The sequence below is a fragment of the Bactrocera latifrons genome, unplaced genomic scaffold (assembly GCF_001853355.1).
Source record: "Bactrocera latifrons isolate USDA-ARS-PBARC rearing strain unplaced genomic scaffold, ASM185335v1 scaffold_293, whole genome shotgun sequence".
NCBI classification, from domain to species: Eukaryota; Metazoa; Arthropoda; class Insecta; order Diptera; family Tephritidae; genus Bactrocera; species Bactrocera latifrons.
The window spans coordinates 109,910-127,032 of record NW_017536552.1 but is presented as its reverse complement, the minus strand read 5'-3'; the positions used below and the strand labels follow the sequence as shown (position 1 = coordinate 127,032).

The window sequence follows — 17,123 nt, the reverse complement described above, 5'->3', positions numbered from 1 at the left end:
TGGTATATATAACCCTATATCTGACTCTTTTAGTTTTAGGACTTACAAACAACTGTTATGTGAACAAAACTATAATACTCTCTTTAGCAACTTTGTTGCCTTTGTTGACATGTACCAAATATGGGTGAAATCGGTTCGCAATGACGCCTGAAATCTCGATTATCACTTTATCATGTGAAAGTATAAAATGTTCGGTGAAACCCGAACTTAGCCCTTGATTATTTGTTGTTTTTAATGTTAATATAGTGAAATAACGTCAGATACTGATGGGCCAATCAAGTGCAAATATCTGTAGGAAAGCAAATAAAATTTAGGACAAACAATCTTCATTTATTCCCATACCTCGGCAGTGTTTCGTTTCAGATTTAAAACCTGGTAATTCAAATAAAAATTTATATCGTCTTGAGGAAATGTAGCATTATTTTGTTTTCGCCTTTTGTTATGAACTGATGATTTAGGAAGGGCCCATTGACCAAAATAATTTTCCTTAGATATTTTGCTTTCACTTTCAATTCCGTTCCGTCCTCCATTTTATTCCTCAAAAACCGCATTGTTAATGCAAGAGCTTTAGAATCTGCTAAACGAATGTTTTTAGATCTTTGGTCGAGTCCCAAGCGCTGAGCAACAAACTTTTCAATTGAAGTGCCATTTAACGTTTGCAAACAATTTTTGATAGTTAATTTCTAAATGAATAAAGTAATTAATCGATTTATGATGCGATTAGTCAAAATGAAATTCGATTAAATTAAATTGCTTACTTAAAATAAATATTCGATTAATGCTAATTATTTGATTCCTATTGCTATCCCTAGTAATGCCACCTCATCAACTGCACTCTAATCCAGGCGCAGACTAGTATAATACACCACGCTTGAGACCACTTACATTGATCACACTACACATATATTCAACATAAAGGATTGCATTACTGTTCATCGCTTCAGCTCTTATGCGGCTTATTGGATTAAACAATAATCCAACGAGTTCAACTTATTCTTTTTGCACAGCAATCTGGTACGTTTTTTACTAACATAAGTCGAATCGAACATGTTCCACGTCACGCCCACAAAACGCCATTAACACTTATAAAGTGCTATAACTAAACACTTAATTCGTTGTAGCGAGGGATACCAACGTGCTAAAAAATTTGTATAGTAGACGTGGCCCCGAGTGGAAATATCGTAAAGATTATGTTGAGAACTACTAGAAGGGATAACTCTTGAAATAAATGAGTCACAATCATTGAGTTTCAGAACCAAGATTGCAAGGAAGAGCTTTCTAGAAGCATGTATAACGATTGGAGAATGGTCGTGGAACCGGTCACCTTTCAGTGAAATCGTATCTACTTTACTAATATCAATAAAATTTAGTGTGCGAAATCACCCAAACATTTTTGCCGACACTACATACTATTAACATGGCACATACCAATAAAATGTTCCTAGATTTTTTTAAGTGCATCACATACCATCATAATCATACGCACGGACGGACAGACGGTCTGACATTTATTCAGACATCATCATCATTTATATGTATATATAATATAAACCTATATCTATCTTGACTCGTTTTAGGTGATACATACAACCGTTAGGTGAACAAAACTATTATATTCTGTAACAACATGTTGCCGGAGTATAATAATTGTTATTTGTGCGCGGAAGAATGATATTATTGGTGGTTGTACTAAAAACAAATAGTCGGTTGGTGGGTTGAAGCAACACGTTTAATTATATTTTAAGGTTTAACCTTTGAAAAAATAAGTGTTTTAAATTTCTCATTTATTTTCACATTATTCTATAATTTTAAAAATAAATATAATTTACCATCTCAATGTCCCATTACTTGCTATTCTTCTTACTGTTGGAAGCATATGGATTCAACTTTGTGACAAAAAAAAAAAAATATCCGGAAATTGTCAATTAAAACGCAAAATATTTATTTTTCCATCAATATTTATTTTCTTGCCTTCAAAGTAATCTCCACTCTATGTTATACACTTATGCCAATGAATGTTCTGTTCTCGAAACAATAATCACTTTTTGGGATGGCCTTTAACGCCTTCAGCCTTTATCCTTCGATCAACTGAAAACGGGTTCTATTCTGATGATTGTTGACTTGTTTGCATGTCAAACTCATAAACCCATGTCTCCAATAATGTGAGATCGGGATTCGCACGACCTGATTACAGTAATCTGTTTGAAAAAAAAAAAAAAATCAGCTATAGCGGGACGAGTGCAGCATCAACGCGTTTTTTACCCAAAATACCCACCAAAATTATTCGAACAGACTCGCGAGAGTTGTCGGTTTTCTCCTATCATCTCTCTTACACTTGCCTGACGATTTTCAAGCACCATATCCTTCACTTTTAACCAACATTCGCAACGATTCTGCACACCAAATTTGGAACACATTCTTTGCACTACTGAGGTGTATTGACTTAATTAGCCGCTGTAAATAAATTGTTTTTTGAACATTTACCCGGGGAATTTAATAACTATTGTATACTATTATTTATAAAAGAGCGAGGATAACAACTTGTAAATCATTTCCCTGTAGCTAGCTCAAAGTAATAACTTCCCACTCAAAATTACTAATTAGCAAATATTATATGTATATAGATTCGTAAGGTTATTTATGCATCCACCTATGTACCAGAGCTGGCCAGGAGTTATTTATTTGCGACTTGTTAGTATTTAGAAATCTGTGGCCTGATGTAAAATGTATAACTGTTTTTATTATGATTATTGCTTTTATTGAAGTTTTCTACATATGTGCATTAATTGTTTTTTGCTGAAAGCTCATTGTTATAATAAAAATAAGTAAATTTGGTTAAATAGATTGTAGGAGAATCTTAATTAACTCTTAAAAAATAATATGTATAAATATTTATCATTGAGTTCTCTCTTATTGATATTGTGAAGTAGTTGGCTTTGATCGTACAACATACCCAATAGTTACTCTTTAAATAAATGGCGAGTGACTCAAGGTTATGACAACTCTCAACGCAACTCGTCTGTTTTACTGGTATTAGCCAACTGTATAATCAGCGTTCGTTTTTATCTTTTACTCAGTCTGGAACGAACTGTCGTGTCGCACGTTTATTGAAGAAAATTGTGTATTGTACCAAACATAATATATTGCGTGCAAATAGATTTCGTTATTGAAATTTAAAAGAACTTCCTTTAGATGAAAATAAGGTGCTAAATATATGTATTAAACAGTGAAAACTGCAGACTGTTGATTTTAGACATTTGCAATGATAAATAAAACTATTATTTAGTGAACGTGTGCTGACAAATGCTGATGTATACACCAAACAAAACCTTCGACCTTTTTCACAGATACATTTCTCTTTGTAGAAAACCTGTTGCATGTAGCTGGTTAATACAATTTGAAACGTAGTAAATTTCATTTCGTTTGTTATTTGTTTGCAACAGAGTAATTTTTATCGTTTATCGACGACAATGTCTGATTGTCGACGTTTTTCAATTATTCCACGTTAAGAAAATTTCAATTTACTAATCAAAGTACGTGGGTTTGTTTTTTTAATTAAGCAAATTTTATTGAAAATAATTAATATAAATTAAGCTTTTGCAAAATTTATGAAAAAGTTTACAATATAACTTTAATATCTCTGAATTGTTTCGTACGGAAATACGATTATTCTAATTCAATGGACAATGATTAATTTCAATATAATTTAATTTAAAAAAAGGTTAGGGTCAGTTAAGTTAAATAAGTAAAGTTAAAAAATTAAACCGAACCAAACCAAAATTAAACCGTGCCCAAAAAGGTTGAATATCTACATTTGAGAGGATTCTAAATTTAAGACGTGATAATTTAATTTTGTGTGGTAGATTTGGTAATGACATCCCACGCATATTATAAAGAACGATTGGGTTTCGATCCCAACGATATAAGCAATGAGCCGTCAATTGCGTCATCACCGCAGGTGCGGAAAAATTCGAAACACCATCACCCAGACAACCCACACAACCCAAACCACGCCAGCTCACAGAAACACGGTCGGCAAAATATTGCTTATTATTCACAGCATGCAGTTCAAATACCTGTTTTACAAGAAAAGGCAAGAATTGGAGATATTGATTTCAATGTGGAAACTAGTCCAGCAAAAAAAGCCAAACATTCCTCAGTGCCCTCTCAGCAACCGTTGCCTGTGGGTGGCTATGAAGATGCTTTGACACAATTTAAAGGTAAATCAAAGCGATTGTTTTGTTTTGTTTCCGTCTTTTTTTAAGCCCCATTATAAGATATAATTTTTATTGAAATATATATAAAATACTTTAGTTATCCGTGTAACACATATGTATATAAATATATAACAATATGAATATATTTAAAATAGAGGTTCTACTTCAATGCATTACTTGTTTAAGTAGCTTTGCGGCACGGTTAACCTTTCGTTTTAATCTTTTCAAAACACAATCTTATATTTGGTCTCAACTTTTGTCATTCTTAAATAAAACAAATATGAAATTTTTATATTTAGTTGGAAAGTTCTTATTATTCACTCACAGCTGTGCATTTTTTCTTTACATTATATTTACTACTATTATCTATGTATATATAAATGTATATATAAATTACGTGTAACGATTTTCCGGGGTTATCTCTTAAGCTACTGAACGAATTTTAGTTAAATTTAGCCCTAGTATCTTAAAGTTTATGATTATAAGTTGATTGCATACAAATCTTCTTGAATATCCCGCCTGAAAACTTACTTAGTCTGAAAAAACTGATTTTTACATAATGAGGACTTATAATCCATATATAAATTTAACAGTATTTTGGTTATAATTTCTGTCGGTTGTTTTAAAAATTTCGTCCGGAGAATATTCAGTTTATTGCAAAGTAAATTCATTTTTTTTAATAATTATACCAATATAATGACATCACCATGTAAGCGCCCCATAATATTAAGTTTTGATTAAACCGACTGTATTGTCATGAACAAAAATAAATGTGTATTCGCATGTTTAGATGGCGTCATAACGATTTTTTAACAACTTGTGAGTGGTTTCGAAAATCGCTTACTCCTACTCACATGTTTCTGTTATTCATTGTCATTATTCATAAGAAGCCAATAACTACCGACTTCAAAGCTCAATGTTACTTATAAAAAGAGAAAAGGTTTGTTGATTCAGAAAATAAATTCTCTTTCGCTCTCTCCAAGAGAATGGATTTGTTTTTTTATTATACAGTGCGTATTGAAATATATATGTGCATGAATTTTTTGCACAAATTTCATTATTTTTCAATTATAAAAGTACACGCTCGTTCAATATCACTATCCTTATTGACATTCCAGTTACTTCAAATTATGGTTTACTGATTTTTTTGCAAAGTAATATCTTAATGTCCTAATATCGGCATCATACTTTTTGCACTATTTGTTCTACAAAAGTTAGGACAGTTGTTCTTAAATTACTGATCTCAAATATTTATAAAAATACTATTATATTATTTATATGTATTTAGAAATAAAATATTTAGATTTGTGTTGGACATACATATAGAATTATGTAAAGAAAAAAGCAGTTTATAATTTATAATGTAATACTTAGTTGATTGTAATTTATCATTGGTTGTAAATATATAATAAATAGTTGTTAATTAAGTTGTAGCAAAGTATATTTAAAAGGCAAAATTATTAGAAAATTTTGTGTTTGCTCTTACCCTTCCAATTTGTAAAGGATAATGACCAACGATAATACCTGGAACTTATTCATGTAACAATATATTGTACAACTAAAATATACATACTTTCAGAAATGAAATAATAATTTATCCCACATATTTAACGGGTACAAAACACGTTTTTATTTCTCTTTATAAGTTGACGAGAAAATAAGGTATGGGTTTCTCTTCGGAGTGCCATATTCATACATGTGTTTGTATGAACGTCTAATACATATAATATAATATTACATATATGGCGTTTAGGAGTTAAGAAACTGACGTCATTCACCAATGCAAGTTTAATATGGCGTTCGTTGTCATCAGTTATGAGTTTACGTAGGTGGATTGGGCAATTTAAAGTTTTAATAATAATAATGCATACTTATAAAATTAATCTGCATATACATATTTCTAAAGTATTGTGAAGTTATTGTTTTCAATAAAACATAAAAAATTTCTGACTACAAAATCATCAATAATTTTTCCTATAAGAAGTTTCGTATAAAAAGAAATATTTTTGCAATATTACTTTATGTAGTTTGACTATTATTTCCTTCTTTAAAAACTTCAAAATCGAATATACTACTCGTCGCCCCAAAAATGGAAACCTATATATAACATATGTACATATGTATATGAACAAGTAAGGACGATAGAAAATCAGTTGAATCCAGAATTACTATAACATATTCTAGCAACTTATAACACTTAAAGGTGAATGAAATAGTTCCAGACGTGTAATTTACTTTATATCAAATGGGTTGTGTTTTATTTTCCATCTTTACAATTATTACGTATTTTAGATGAGGTATTATTTTGGTTCCATTGCATTCATAAAGCTGCAATAAAGAGTAAATCTGTAATGTGAAGTGTCCCTTAACAACAAGTAATTTTGTTAAAGGAAAAATAGAAAATACAATTTTTTTTATATAGTAAATATTTTCGATTCACTAATAGTTAATTCTAAACCCTTTATTTTTTATTACATCCATACACCGACGTTGCATACGGAATATTAGATCCTGACGTTGTCTCATTAAGATTTGTCCATATGCCTCTTTGACGTTAGCCTAAGTTGTGTTCAATTTGACGGATTCGTTGTTACTACTACTAGTTTAAAATTGTTTACTCTGCCGGGGACATTACGGCGATCCTTTCTGATGCAAACCGCTCTTTAGGTAGTTTGGTCGTATGTTTTGGGTCATTATCCAATACCATAGTACCAAAATCAAGTCCATACCATAATGCTCAGAAAATCATGTTTAAAAATTTTGGTAGTCTGCCTGGAATGATCTTATGTGTTTGCTAGTGAACGGACATACTTTCTAGACCCGGCTTCATCAAAATTAAGCCTTTTTGTTTTCATTCGTTCACATCAGGTTTCGCCATTTTGTAGACTGCCAATTGAAATGTTCTTTCGCGAACATTATTCTTGCAGCCACATGTTTCTTCGTTAAAAGAGTTACTTTCGGGAAACTTTTTTATTTTCAAATTGCTTTCAAATAGTCTTGAAACGTTTTCTAAGTGTAGTAAACGACAATTTAATTTTTTGTTTTTATAATTAGTACTTGATTTCAAATATCGTATAATCTCTATATACTATAATATTGAGTTTTGCACATTGTACTTCATGATTTTCTGCTTTATCGTTGAATTTTACATCATTGTTTATCATCAGGGAGCTGTATTTTACTATAGCTTCGATTCCTTCTAGGTTCTGTCTTATCTCTTTATTTTATAATAAAATTTCATAATAGAACAATTTACCTACGTACGAAAAGTGAAAGAGAAATGGCTTTTCAAAAAGCAAGAAATACGGCAAGACTTTTTTGACAACCTATTATATACCGAATTTCGTGAATATATCTTGTCAAATGATAAAGCTTGTATGGACGCATTTGATTCCGATCGTTCAGTTTGTATGACAGCTAATATGCTATAGTATCCGATTTGAACAATTTCTTCGTAGATTACATTGTTGCCTTAGAAAATAATATATAAAAAATTTCGTGAATATATCTTGTCAAATGTGAAAGTTGTCCATACAAGCATTTGATTCCGATCGTTCCGTTTGTATGGCAGCTTTACGTTATTACGGACTAGTTTGTATATATGTATACAGACAGACAGACAGACGGACATGGCTAAATCGACTCAGTTCGACATACTGATCATTTATATATATACTTTGTAGAGTYTCCGACGCTTCCTTCTGGGTGTTACAAACTTCGTGACAAACTTAATATACCCTGTTCAGGGTATAGATATTGTTTAAAAAAACTAAAAAACACGCTTTTAAAGCATGTCAAACTACAAAGTGAAAAATAATTCTTTGTATAAACTAACAATTATAATGAAGGAAAAATTCCTTCATTATTGTGAGAAAAGCGTGGGGTGCTTTGTGAATGAAAAATATGTTTCATATATCGAGCATTACACGCTATTTACACAATAATACAGGAATTTTTCCTTCGTTATTAATGTTAGTTTATGCAAATAATTATTTTTCACTTTTTAGTTTGATATGCTTTAAAAGCGTGTTTTTTTTAGTTTTTTTAAACTATATTTATTAATCTTATATAAAAGGCCTTCATGCCCCACCTTATCTAATGCCTGAGCTACGTCTAGAAATTTTGCTGAACAGTACTCTCTGTGCTCAAATTATTTTCCTATTTCGTTGCTAATTCTATTTACTTACTCTATCGTACTATGTTTTCATCGAAATCCGAATTCGTTCGTTGATATTCAGAGGTGTTGTGGAATCGGATAGTTGTCGGAATCAGAATTGAAACCGAGAAAAAAGTAGTAGGTGTCATGAATTCAGATATTATTGGATAAAGGTTCGAAACAGAATATGTATTGGTTGTTAATGTCACGGAAACTAATTTTATCGGTTTTGCTATCAGAAACAAAGCAAAAATATAGTCGTTGAAAGATTTGAAAAGTAAATTAAGAAGTCAAATCATTTTATTGTTACCAGTTAGTATATCTTTATTTCTATAGGCGAAAACATAAGAATAAAACACGAAATATCTCCATTATTGAGTTTTGAAAAAAAGCAGTTTTTTGAGGTTTTTTTGGGAGCAAAAAAAAAAATTGACTAAAGCAAAATTTCTATGTTTTATATTTAAACATCATCCGAAATTTTTTTTATACGAAATCTTTGATATTCTGCTTTTGGAAAGCAATTGCCCGATGCATCTCGCATGTACATTTGTCGGACGGCGGGCAGTATGCAGGCCCAATTTCTATCGGAAATAAAAAATTCAAAGAGATTCATATTTGTTAACAACTTATGTTCTTGTTAATCTAAGAAAATTCTAAAAAAAAAAATATATAAAATTTCAAAATTTTTTAAAATTTGAAAAAAGGGGTTTTTGACCAAAAAAAAAATGTACTTTATGTTGTTTAAACATATGTTCAAATTCTTTCATCCGTAAGTTTGGGGACATATTCTTAGATAATAAAAAAAAAATATAAGCAAAAAATCTCGATTTTTTGAAGCTTCTAAAGCGGCCCCTTAAAGAAGATTTACAAAACGTAATAAACGTAATGCATCTTTATTCATTCGATAAATGTTATGTCTTAAAATCTTCCTTTAAATCGGAACTCATTACAAACTTATATAGGATTGCTTCCAAATGTAGTCATTTGCCACTTTTTTCCATTAGTAAACAGCTGATTCGAATTGGCTTTGCGTATGTTCGAAAAGACGAAAATCCGAACAGATTCCGGGACACCAATGAAAATTAGAATTGGTTTGCAATTCTGACAGCCAAGCAATTTTGTCTTGGATTCCACAACACCCCTTATTATATTGTTTACGTGGAGGAAAGGAGACATCTTGAGTGAAATTAATTAGATTAATATTCTCTGGCATCATGACTGACATAATTCGGTGAAGTTCTAGATATTGATAACCAGCAGTTGCTATAACAAAAGATATAGATATAGAGAAGATAATAGAACGTACAAAGAAATTTCAGAGGAATCTGTAAATTATTACATTTACGAAAATAGTTTGGGAGCTAACATAAAAATTATGAAAATAAACATGTCTAATCGATATGTGTCAATAATGGGAATGTCATTAGAGAAGTGCTTTTTTAACTACATTTTAATTATTGGCAAGAATTTCTATTTGTGCAGATCAATAAGCCACAATTATGCACTTATTTACTATATTATATAGAAGTTTGTGATCATATGTGTATTTTAATATATATGGACGAATTTTTATTAATTATTGTCTATTATTTTCAATATATTACTAGATGAGCGAGATGCTATTCAGAAGAAGACATTTACGAAATGGGTTAACAAACATCTTAAAAAGGTAGGTTTTACAAATTATATAGTATGTGTGTATGAATATAAAAATAGCGGGAAGGGACATAATAAGATATTTCACCCGCTTCATATTACTTAGTTTAAAGTTTATCAATCTAAATATATATGAACTAAAAAACTTTCATTATTATGGAGTCACCCTAAATGCAAAAAATTCGAAATTGAATGTCATTGATTACGCTTCACTACTTCAAATTATATGCATAAAATTAGATATGTTCAGCATTTTCAGGTGCTGCGGTCAGATATAAACCAGTTTTAACCAATATTAAATTTTTGTTTCACTCATGTTCCATTTTATTTCGTGTCTCATTCATGCCTCTGTAAATTTCCGAAAACGTTGTTACGTTATTTTGCATTTCAGATGACGATATAGTATTTATGTAAAAGTGGTTTCATATGTTTATACATATATAAATTTGTACAACAAAACTCGAAAACTGACAAGTTTTTACAATTCGAATTCAATTTAAATTTTTTAAATTTATGTTTCATATTTTTTTTTGGCTTAGAGGACCGTAATTGTATATTATACTGTGTATGTAAGCAAATTTTAGGAAACACCTCCATTCGTATACAGGTGTCAAATAAAAGATAAGGAATTTTAAAAACAACCCTCTTTAATTTTAAATTGTTAGAGAGAAAAAAATTATTTATAACCATCCCTTATCTTAGTATGAAATTGAATTTAAATAATAAGATGTAAACTCAGACTAAAAATATTTGTATACAAAATATTTACTCCAAACAGCTGTCGAAACAACATTTGATACTCATATTCTCCCAAAATATTGTCAGATTACTTATAACGCGGAAATCTCGACAGGCAACAAGGGGTGATCAAAGTAGAGGTACCATTTTTAATAGCCTTTTTTGAGAGATCACGCGTGAGTGTGTCAAGCTGTCATGCTATTTTTTTTTTCAATATTGTTTCTGCCTACTGAGCGACTACAACACCATCACCCATCTTGCGACCCAGCTTTCATTATTGAATAATATTTATCCGAATCGACCACGTCCAGCACGTTGTGAAATTATAGCAATCGTAGCTTGGAGCGTACACGAATACCGTGGAGAGTATACTCGGCGCCGTTCGCATTTTACGTCGAAATATTGCATTGAAGATGTACAAAATACAAATCGTGCAAGAACTGAAACCGCTCCACCTTCCCAAGCGATATCGCCTCGCTCTATGGGCTCTTGAAAAGTTTCAAGAAGATACGAAATTTTCGAGCCAAATTTTGTTCAGCGAAGAGGCTCATGTTTGGCTCAATGGGTACGAAAATAAGCAAAATTGTTATAGCGGGGATGGTATCTCTACCTGAAGAGATTCAAGAGCTGTCACTTCTTCCAAAGAAAAAGGTTTAGTGTCGTTTGTGGAGACCGGTGGAATTATCGGTTCATATTTTTTCAAAAATGATGGTCAATGGTGACCGTTATCACGCCATGATAACCAACTATTTGATGCCAGAAATTAAAGTTCGTGATTTTGGCGACATTTGGTTTCAACAAGACGGCGCCACTTCAAACGCATAGCATCAATCAAAGGTATTATCGAGAGAAGCAAATCATTTCGTCGATTGACCACCAAGATCGTGTGCGTTAGACCTTGAAATGTAAAGTCTGAAGTCTATGCAGGTAATCCCGTTTCGATTCAGGGCTTGGAGCAAAATATCAGGGTGTCATTCGCCAGTTACTAGTCGAATTGATTTAACGAGTCCTCGAAAATGGGACTCAACAGATGGACGATCTGAGACGTAGCCGCGGCCAACGTTTGAAAGAGATAATTTTAAAAACATAAATACCAATAATAAAAATTCCACATTAAATTTGAAGTTTCTGTGTTTTTTCGTTAAAAAAGTAGGGAATCTTGAAATGGATCACCTTTTATGTTCTAAAAATCTTTATTTCTAGAAATATTGGCAATGGAGACTGTACATTGCTACTGTTTAGAACTATATGTCAAAATATATATCTTAACGTTCAAATTTGGAGTGTAAGAGTTAGTATGTTCATATCTAATTTCGGTGCCGTGGTACCAAGAAAAATGAAACGCCAGTGCTTGTTTATGGGCTTTATGATTTGTTCCATAAATTGCAGTTTAGAAAAGTAATAATCAAAACATAAACTTAAACAAAACATGAAAAATACTATTTGCATACAATATGCAATATATGCAATGTATATGGTTAATATTTTAATGAAAATTGTTGGCATATGTAAATATCAATGCTCATATTTAATTATTGCATTGGTAAATAACCATCGCATACAAATCATTGAAGTCTTAAAATATGAAATCTTAATTTTCCAAAAAATAAGTTTGTCAATAAAGTAGATTTCTACTTTAGGTTAAGTTATGAACTACAACAACATCTACTTCAAATATAGCACAATTTATATTTCGTCTGGTTTTTCACTTTATTATATTTAAATAAATAACCAATGAAGGCAGAGAAACGTAGCAAAACTAGTGCCCTAAATTTATGTCTTCTCACATCCAAAAATAGTCAAAATCGAACCATAATTTTTGAAGCCCGCAGATACCGACTGTGGACCTCGGTGGGCATGGTTGACTTTATACCGAACTGCCGGTTGACTTCATATATGTATGTATACATTGTCACAAAAAACCAAAATGTAAATAAAACGCAACATATTTAATTATTCATCGATATTTATTTTGACGCCTTCAAAATAATCTTCACCAGATATATGTAATACACTTATGCATTTTAGATTAATACAATGTGCATTGTATGTTTTTTCGACAAAATCAATTTATTTTATTGAAAATAGTCTCCTTCTGCTTCAATACAGATTTTTGCACTCGTGGAGTGTTTTAGTTCATTGGCCAATATGGCCGCCAGTATGCCCTGCAAGCCTTTTGAGTGGCCTCTACGTCTGCATAATGCTTTCCTTTCATGTGCAAATGGTGAATACGGGGAGTGGTTAATAGTTAAAAGTTGCGTAAAAATATAAACTTTACATATTTATGCTAATTTGCCCTGATTTTTGGTCTAATAATCGTCCTTCGAATGTTGGATTCTGAGCAAATTTTGGTCGTCAGTCAATTTGTGCGAAACAAACCCCTGCACACACCTTTCGTAAGCCTAAATGTTTGGTAAAAATGCAATAATTCGATGTTCAATTCCATTGCCATGAATTTCAATAATGATTTCGACTGATTTTTGATGAATTCACGCACAGTTTCGATGGTATTTCCGGTAATCACGATCTCACGACCACTTTAAAAACGTTGAAACCACTCATGCACCCTGCTACGGGATAGCCAATCATCGCTTGTTTCATCAATTGAAACGTTTAGGTAAAAGTTTTACCTATTTTAAAATAAAATTTAATGTTGGCTCTTTGTTCAAAGCTTATTTTTGCACCGATAACACAAACATATTGTCACTTGAAACGCAATAACTTCACTTCCAACCGATGAAATGCCATGAAATTGTCACTGGACAATCGATAAAGAGAGCAGATTATAACGCACCAGTCGACAAATAGATGGCGCCACTAGGGGAACTAAATTCAAAAATTCCTGTTTACTGTGGAGCCCACCTTATATATATTAATAATATATTTTTTATTAAATTCCGTCTCTTTGGTTGAGTTTATATTTCATATATCTAAATAAAGGATATACTATTAAATTAAGCGATAATGTATTTTAATTAGCAGTATAAATAATATATTGAACGGAGGATCGCTATAGCAAAGAGCACTTTTTCAAAAAGTTGGCGTGTTTAATAATGGGAGCTAGTGTGAAAATTGGACCAACCAATTTCCACAAAATTTAGTTCGTGGCATTCTTACATCCTTATGTCACATTGTGAAAATGGGCTCCGATTTCGCCAAGCTCACTTCCCATATGGCACAATTTTAAAACCACTTGATTCGTTGAATTTCCAGTACTTTGTACAAATAATGTCTTTAGTGTGTGCCACCTTATGTTATTTAAGTCCAATGAAAAATGATCAAGCTCTTAGATACCGAATATTTAGACCCCTTTATCTATAGTTGACTTTTGTTCCTAAATGTCGGTCAATGTGTGATATATGTATGTAACTAAAACTAAGGGATAATCTTTCTCTAATAATGGTATGTCTGTATGACAAAAATGGGTTGAATCAGCCCAATATTTCCCTTAGCCACCTTATACTTATATAAAGATTTTCGAACTTTGGGTTCACTTTCTACCGCATATATCGGTCAATATGTGAGTAATTCCAATGAATATAAGAGAGTTCTATTCATAACACGGTATTTTTGTGCCTAAAATAGACAAGTTTGAGCGAAAACTTTGCCTAGCCCCCATATAACTAATATCAGGATTTTCAAACATCCGGCTAGCTTTACTCTATATAATTGATTTTCACCTTAAAGTATTTCCCTGGCTTTTATTCTTGCAAGTTACAAGAGTATAAAATGTTCGATTACACCCTCACTTAGCCCTTCGTTACTTGTTTAATATAAAGTTTTACCAACACCTGAGAGTATTTCCTTGATTCTTAAAAATTGCGACGTTATAAAATGTTCGGTAACACCCTTACCTAGCCATCCCTTTTTATTTATTTTCTTCATTATTTATTAATTTTAACTATTTAATCTGATTTTACAATGCAGCATTGGGAATATATTAAGGTAATTACATTCATTATTGACAAAAAAGTAACTAATAAAGTTATAAATATAATTTGCTTATAACGGAGCAATGGAGGATATTGTGACACAAGGGACGAAGTAAATGTGTCCACCTTATGATTATATAAATTGCATAAGAATAAATCCTATTTATTTCGTAAGAAGAAGTTTTATACTATACTTTATAATATATTAACAAGTGTTAAAGATAAGTTACTTTGTATTTATTGGTTAGCTTAAATTCGATAAAAACATCTATTTGTCCGTTAACGTTTGGATATACGTAATAATTAGGAATGGTTTACACAAATTATCTTTGCTTAAAAGTTTAATTTTCCAAAATTTATTAATTACATGTATTTTGTTAAAAGAAACTTAAATATAACTGTTGGAAAGTGTTGGAAAACACAATTTCAGTATAGTTGAAAATTCTAAGATATTTAACATACCGTTTGTTTTATTTTTTCTTAACATGTTATAAAATGGGATTTCATTTAAACGATGCAAATTCAAGACGAGGCCAATTTAATGCAAATTCAAATTTAGCTTTGACTAAAAATTTCTTTACAATTTATTGCCATACAGAAGTTATATAATTTACTTCCGGAATTCAAAGTCTATTGTAATAACATAAATAAAACAAAATCTGCTCTATTTTCAGAAATACACAATGTTACATATGTGTGTTTTCACTAATGGATATCCATGTTGTCCACCTTCAGTAAGTTAAAACTTTCAAAGTTATAAAATAAAGTTCAGTTTGATTACATCAGATTCCTATTTTAATTAATTTAATTTAAACAAATATATTATTTAATTTTAAATATACATATAAAATTCCATGGTTTTATTATTCAATGATTCTTAATTCACTGCACTGCACTTCACAGATTAGAGAACAATTTCAATCTTGAATTTTTAGAAAAATACAACAATCCTGTTTTTCATAGTGAATTTTTGTAAATCTTTTACCGGTAGAAGACTATTGACTTTCATTCTATCAGTATATTTTCTAGTAAATTTCGTTTTTATTTCACGTTTATTCTTCGGTTAATTCGGTATTATTCCTACATACGTCGCATATATAAATCAAACTCAGATCATGTATGAATTTGAATTTGGCGCTTTTAAGTGACAGAATTTCGTTTTTGGTATACATTTATTTTTCACGTGTACATCTTCATTTGTTCCGGTCTTCTCATTGCCATGGGAGCAGCATTATATTCAAAAGAAGTGTCGTATACTCATGGGCTATTGTTGTAGCGCAAAAACACGTCACCGTTGGAACGTAACCGCATGAATTTTCTTTTCCATAAATACTTATATAACATAGAAAACTTATATAACATATTCACTTCAAACATTACTAATCTTAATAATTTTTTTTTATTGTAAATTTAACAATTCTTCTATAACTAAATAAAGTTTTCTTATGAAGTCTAATAATCATTATAAAAGCTTAATTTATAATAATAATGCAATATTTTAGTATTAATATTGACTTTCGCAATCAATTTAAGAAATATTTTTGTGTTTTAGATATGTATTATTTTTTTTAATCTATATTGTTTTATATACGTATTGTTTAAGTTTGTATATTATATACATACACACATACAACAATATTTTGGTAATGGAAATTTTTTCAAAAGAAAATCATGTTTTTATATTTATTTTTAATAGGCTAAAAGACAAGTAGATGATCTATTCGAAGATCTTAGGGATGGCCACAATTTGCTAACGCTTTTGGAAGTTTTATCAAATGAACACCTGGTAAGTTAGAGATATAATTTCATACTTATTTAAAAATATTAGAAAATTTACACATGTATACATAAGTCTTTTTAAATAGTTTGCCGGGCAACAAAAGCGTTTTTAAAGATCTTTATGTTAAGGTACTACTGAATCGTTTCAAATTTTAAAGAAGACCGTGTAAAATACAATTGTCGTGTGATAAAGAAACTTTTTTACATAAGTTTGGCCTAAGTCGTTTAAAAACATTGGGCCTTCTATTAGTAATAACAAATAATAATAATTATTGCTTTATACAACATAAAGTTAATTCAATATTTAGTTTTCAATTTTGAAACAAAGAAATCGCATATACTTGAGATCATCTCAAACATTTGAATGAATAAATGATAATGAGGAATGCACTGCGACCTTTGGTCTATTGTGCCCTCTCCTTACTCACATTGACTCGCTTAGCCCCAGCCCATTAATGAAGTCCAGTAGACTGCTTGGCGCTAGCGAGGTAATGTGATCCCTCTCCGGAAACAGAACTCCAAGGGCCTTGGCTCTGCGTCTACAGACTGCTGTGCAGTCGATCAACAGATGTTCCGGAGTTTCAGGCTCCCTGCCGCAGAAACGGCAGTTGGCGCAAGCTGATAGGCCCATGCTGTGCAGATGCC

At 31.0% G+C, this 17,123-nt stretch overlaps 1 protein-coding gene across 12 annotated transcripts in view; it reads left to right on the top strand.

Moving 5' to 3' along the window:
- LOC108970253 (dystonin) overlaps positions 1 to 17,123 on the top strand; it is a 134,615-nt gene that overhangs the window by 29,601 nt on the left and 87,891 nt on the right. For 7 of the 12 annotated variants that reach the window (XM_018935538.1, XM_018935539.1, XM_018935537.1 and 4 more), the window contains exons 1-3: positions 3,864 to 4,220; positions 9,981 to 10,042; positions 16,396 to 16,485. In XM_018935538.1, the coding sequence (XP_018791083.1) occupies positions 3,872 to 4,220; positions 9,981 to 10,042; positions 16,396 to 16,485 (501 nt within the window). In that variant the 5' untranslated portion in view covers positions 3,864 to 3,871. Of the gene's footprint in view, positions 1 to 2,955; positions 3,534 to 3,863; positions 4,221 to 9,980; positions 10,043 to 16,395; positions 16,486 to 17,123 lie in introns of those variants that run through there. The other 5 variants (XM_018935531.1, XM_018935532.1, XM_018935533.1 and 2 more) reach the window with 3 other exon arrangements.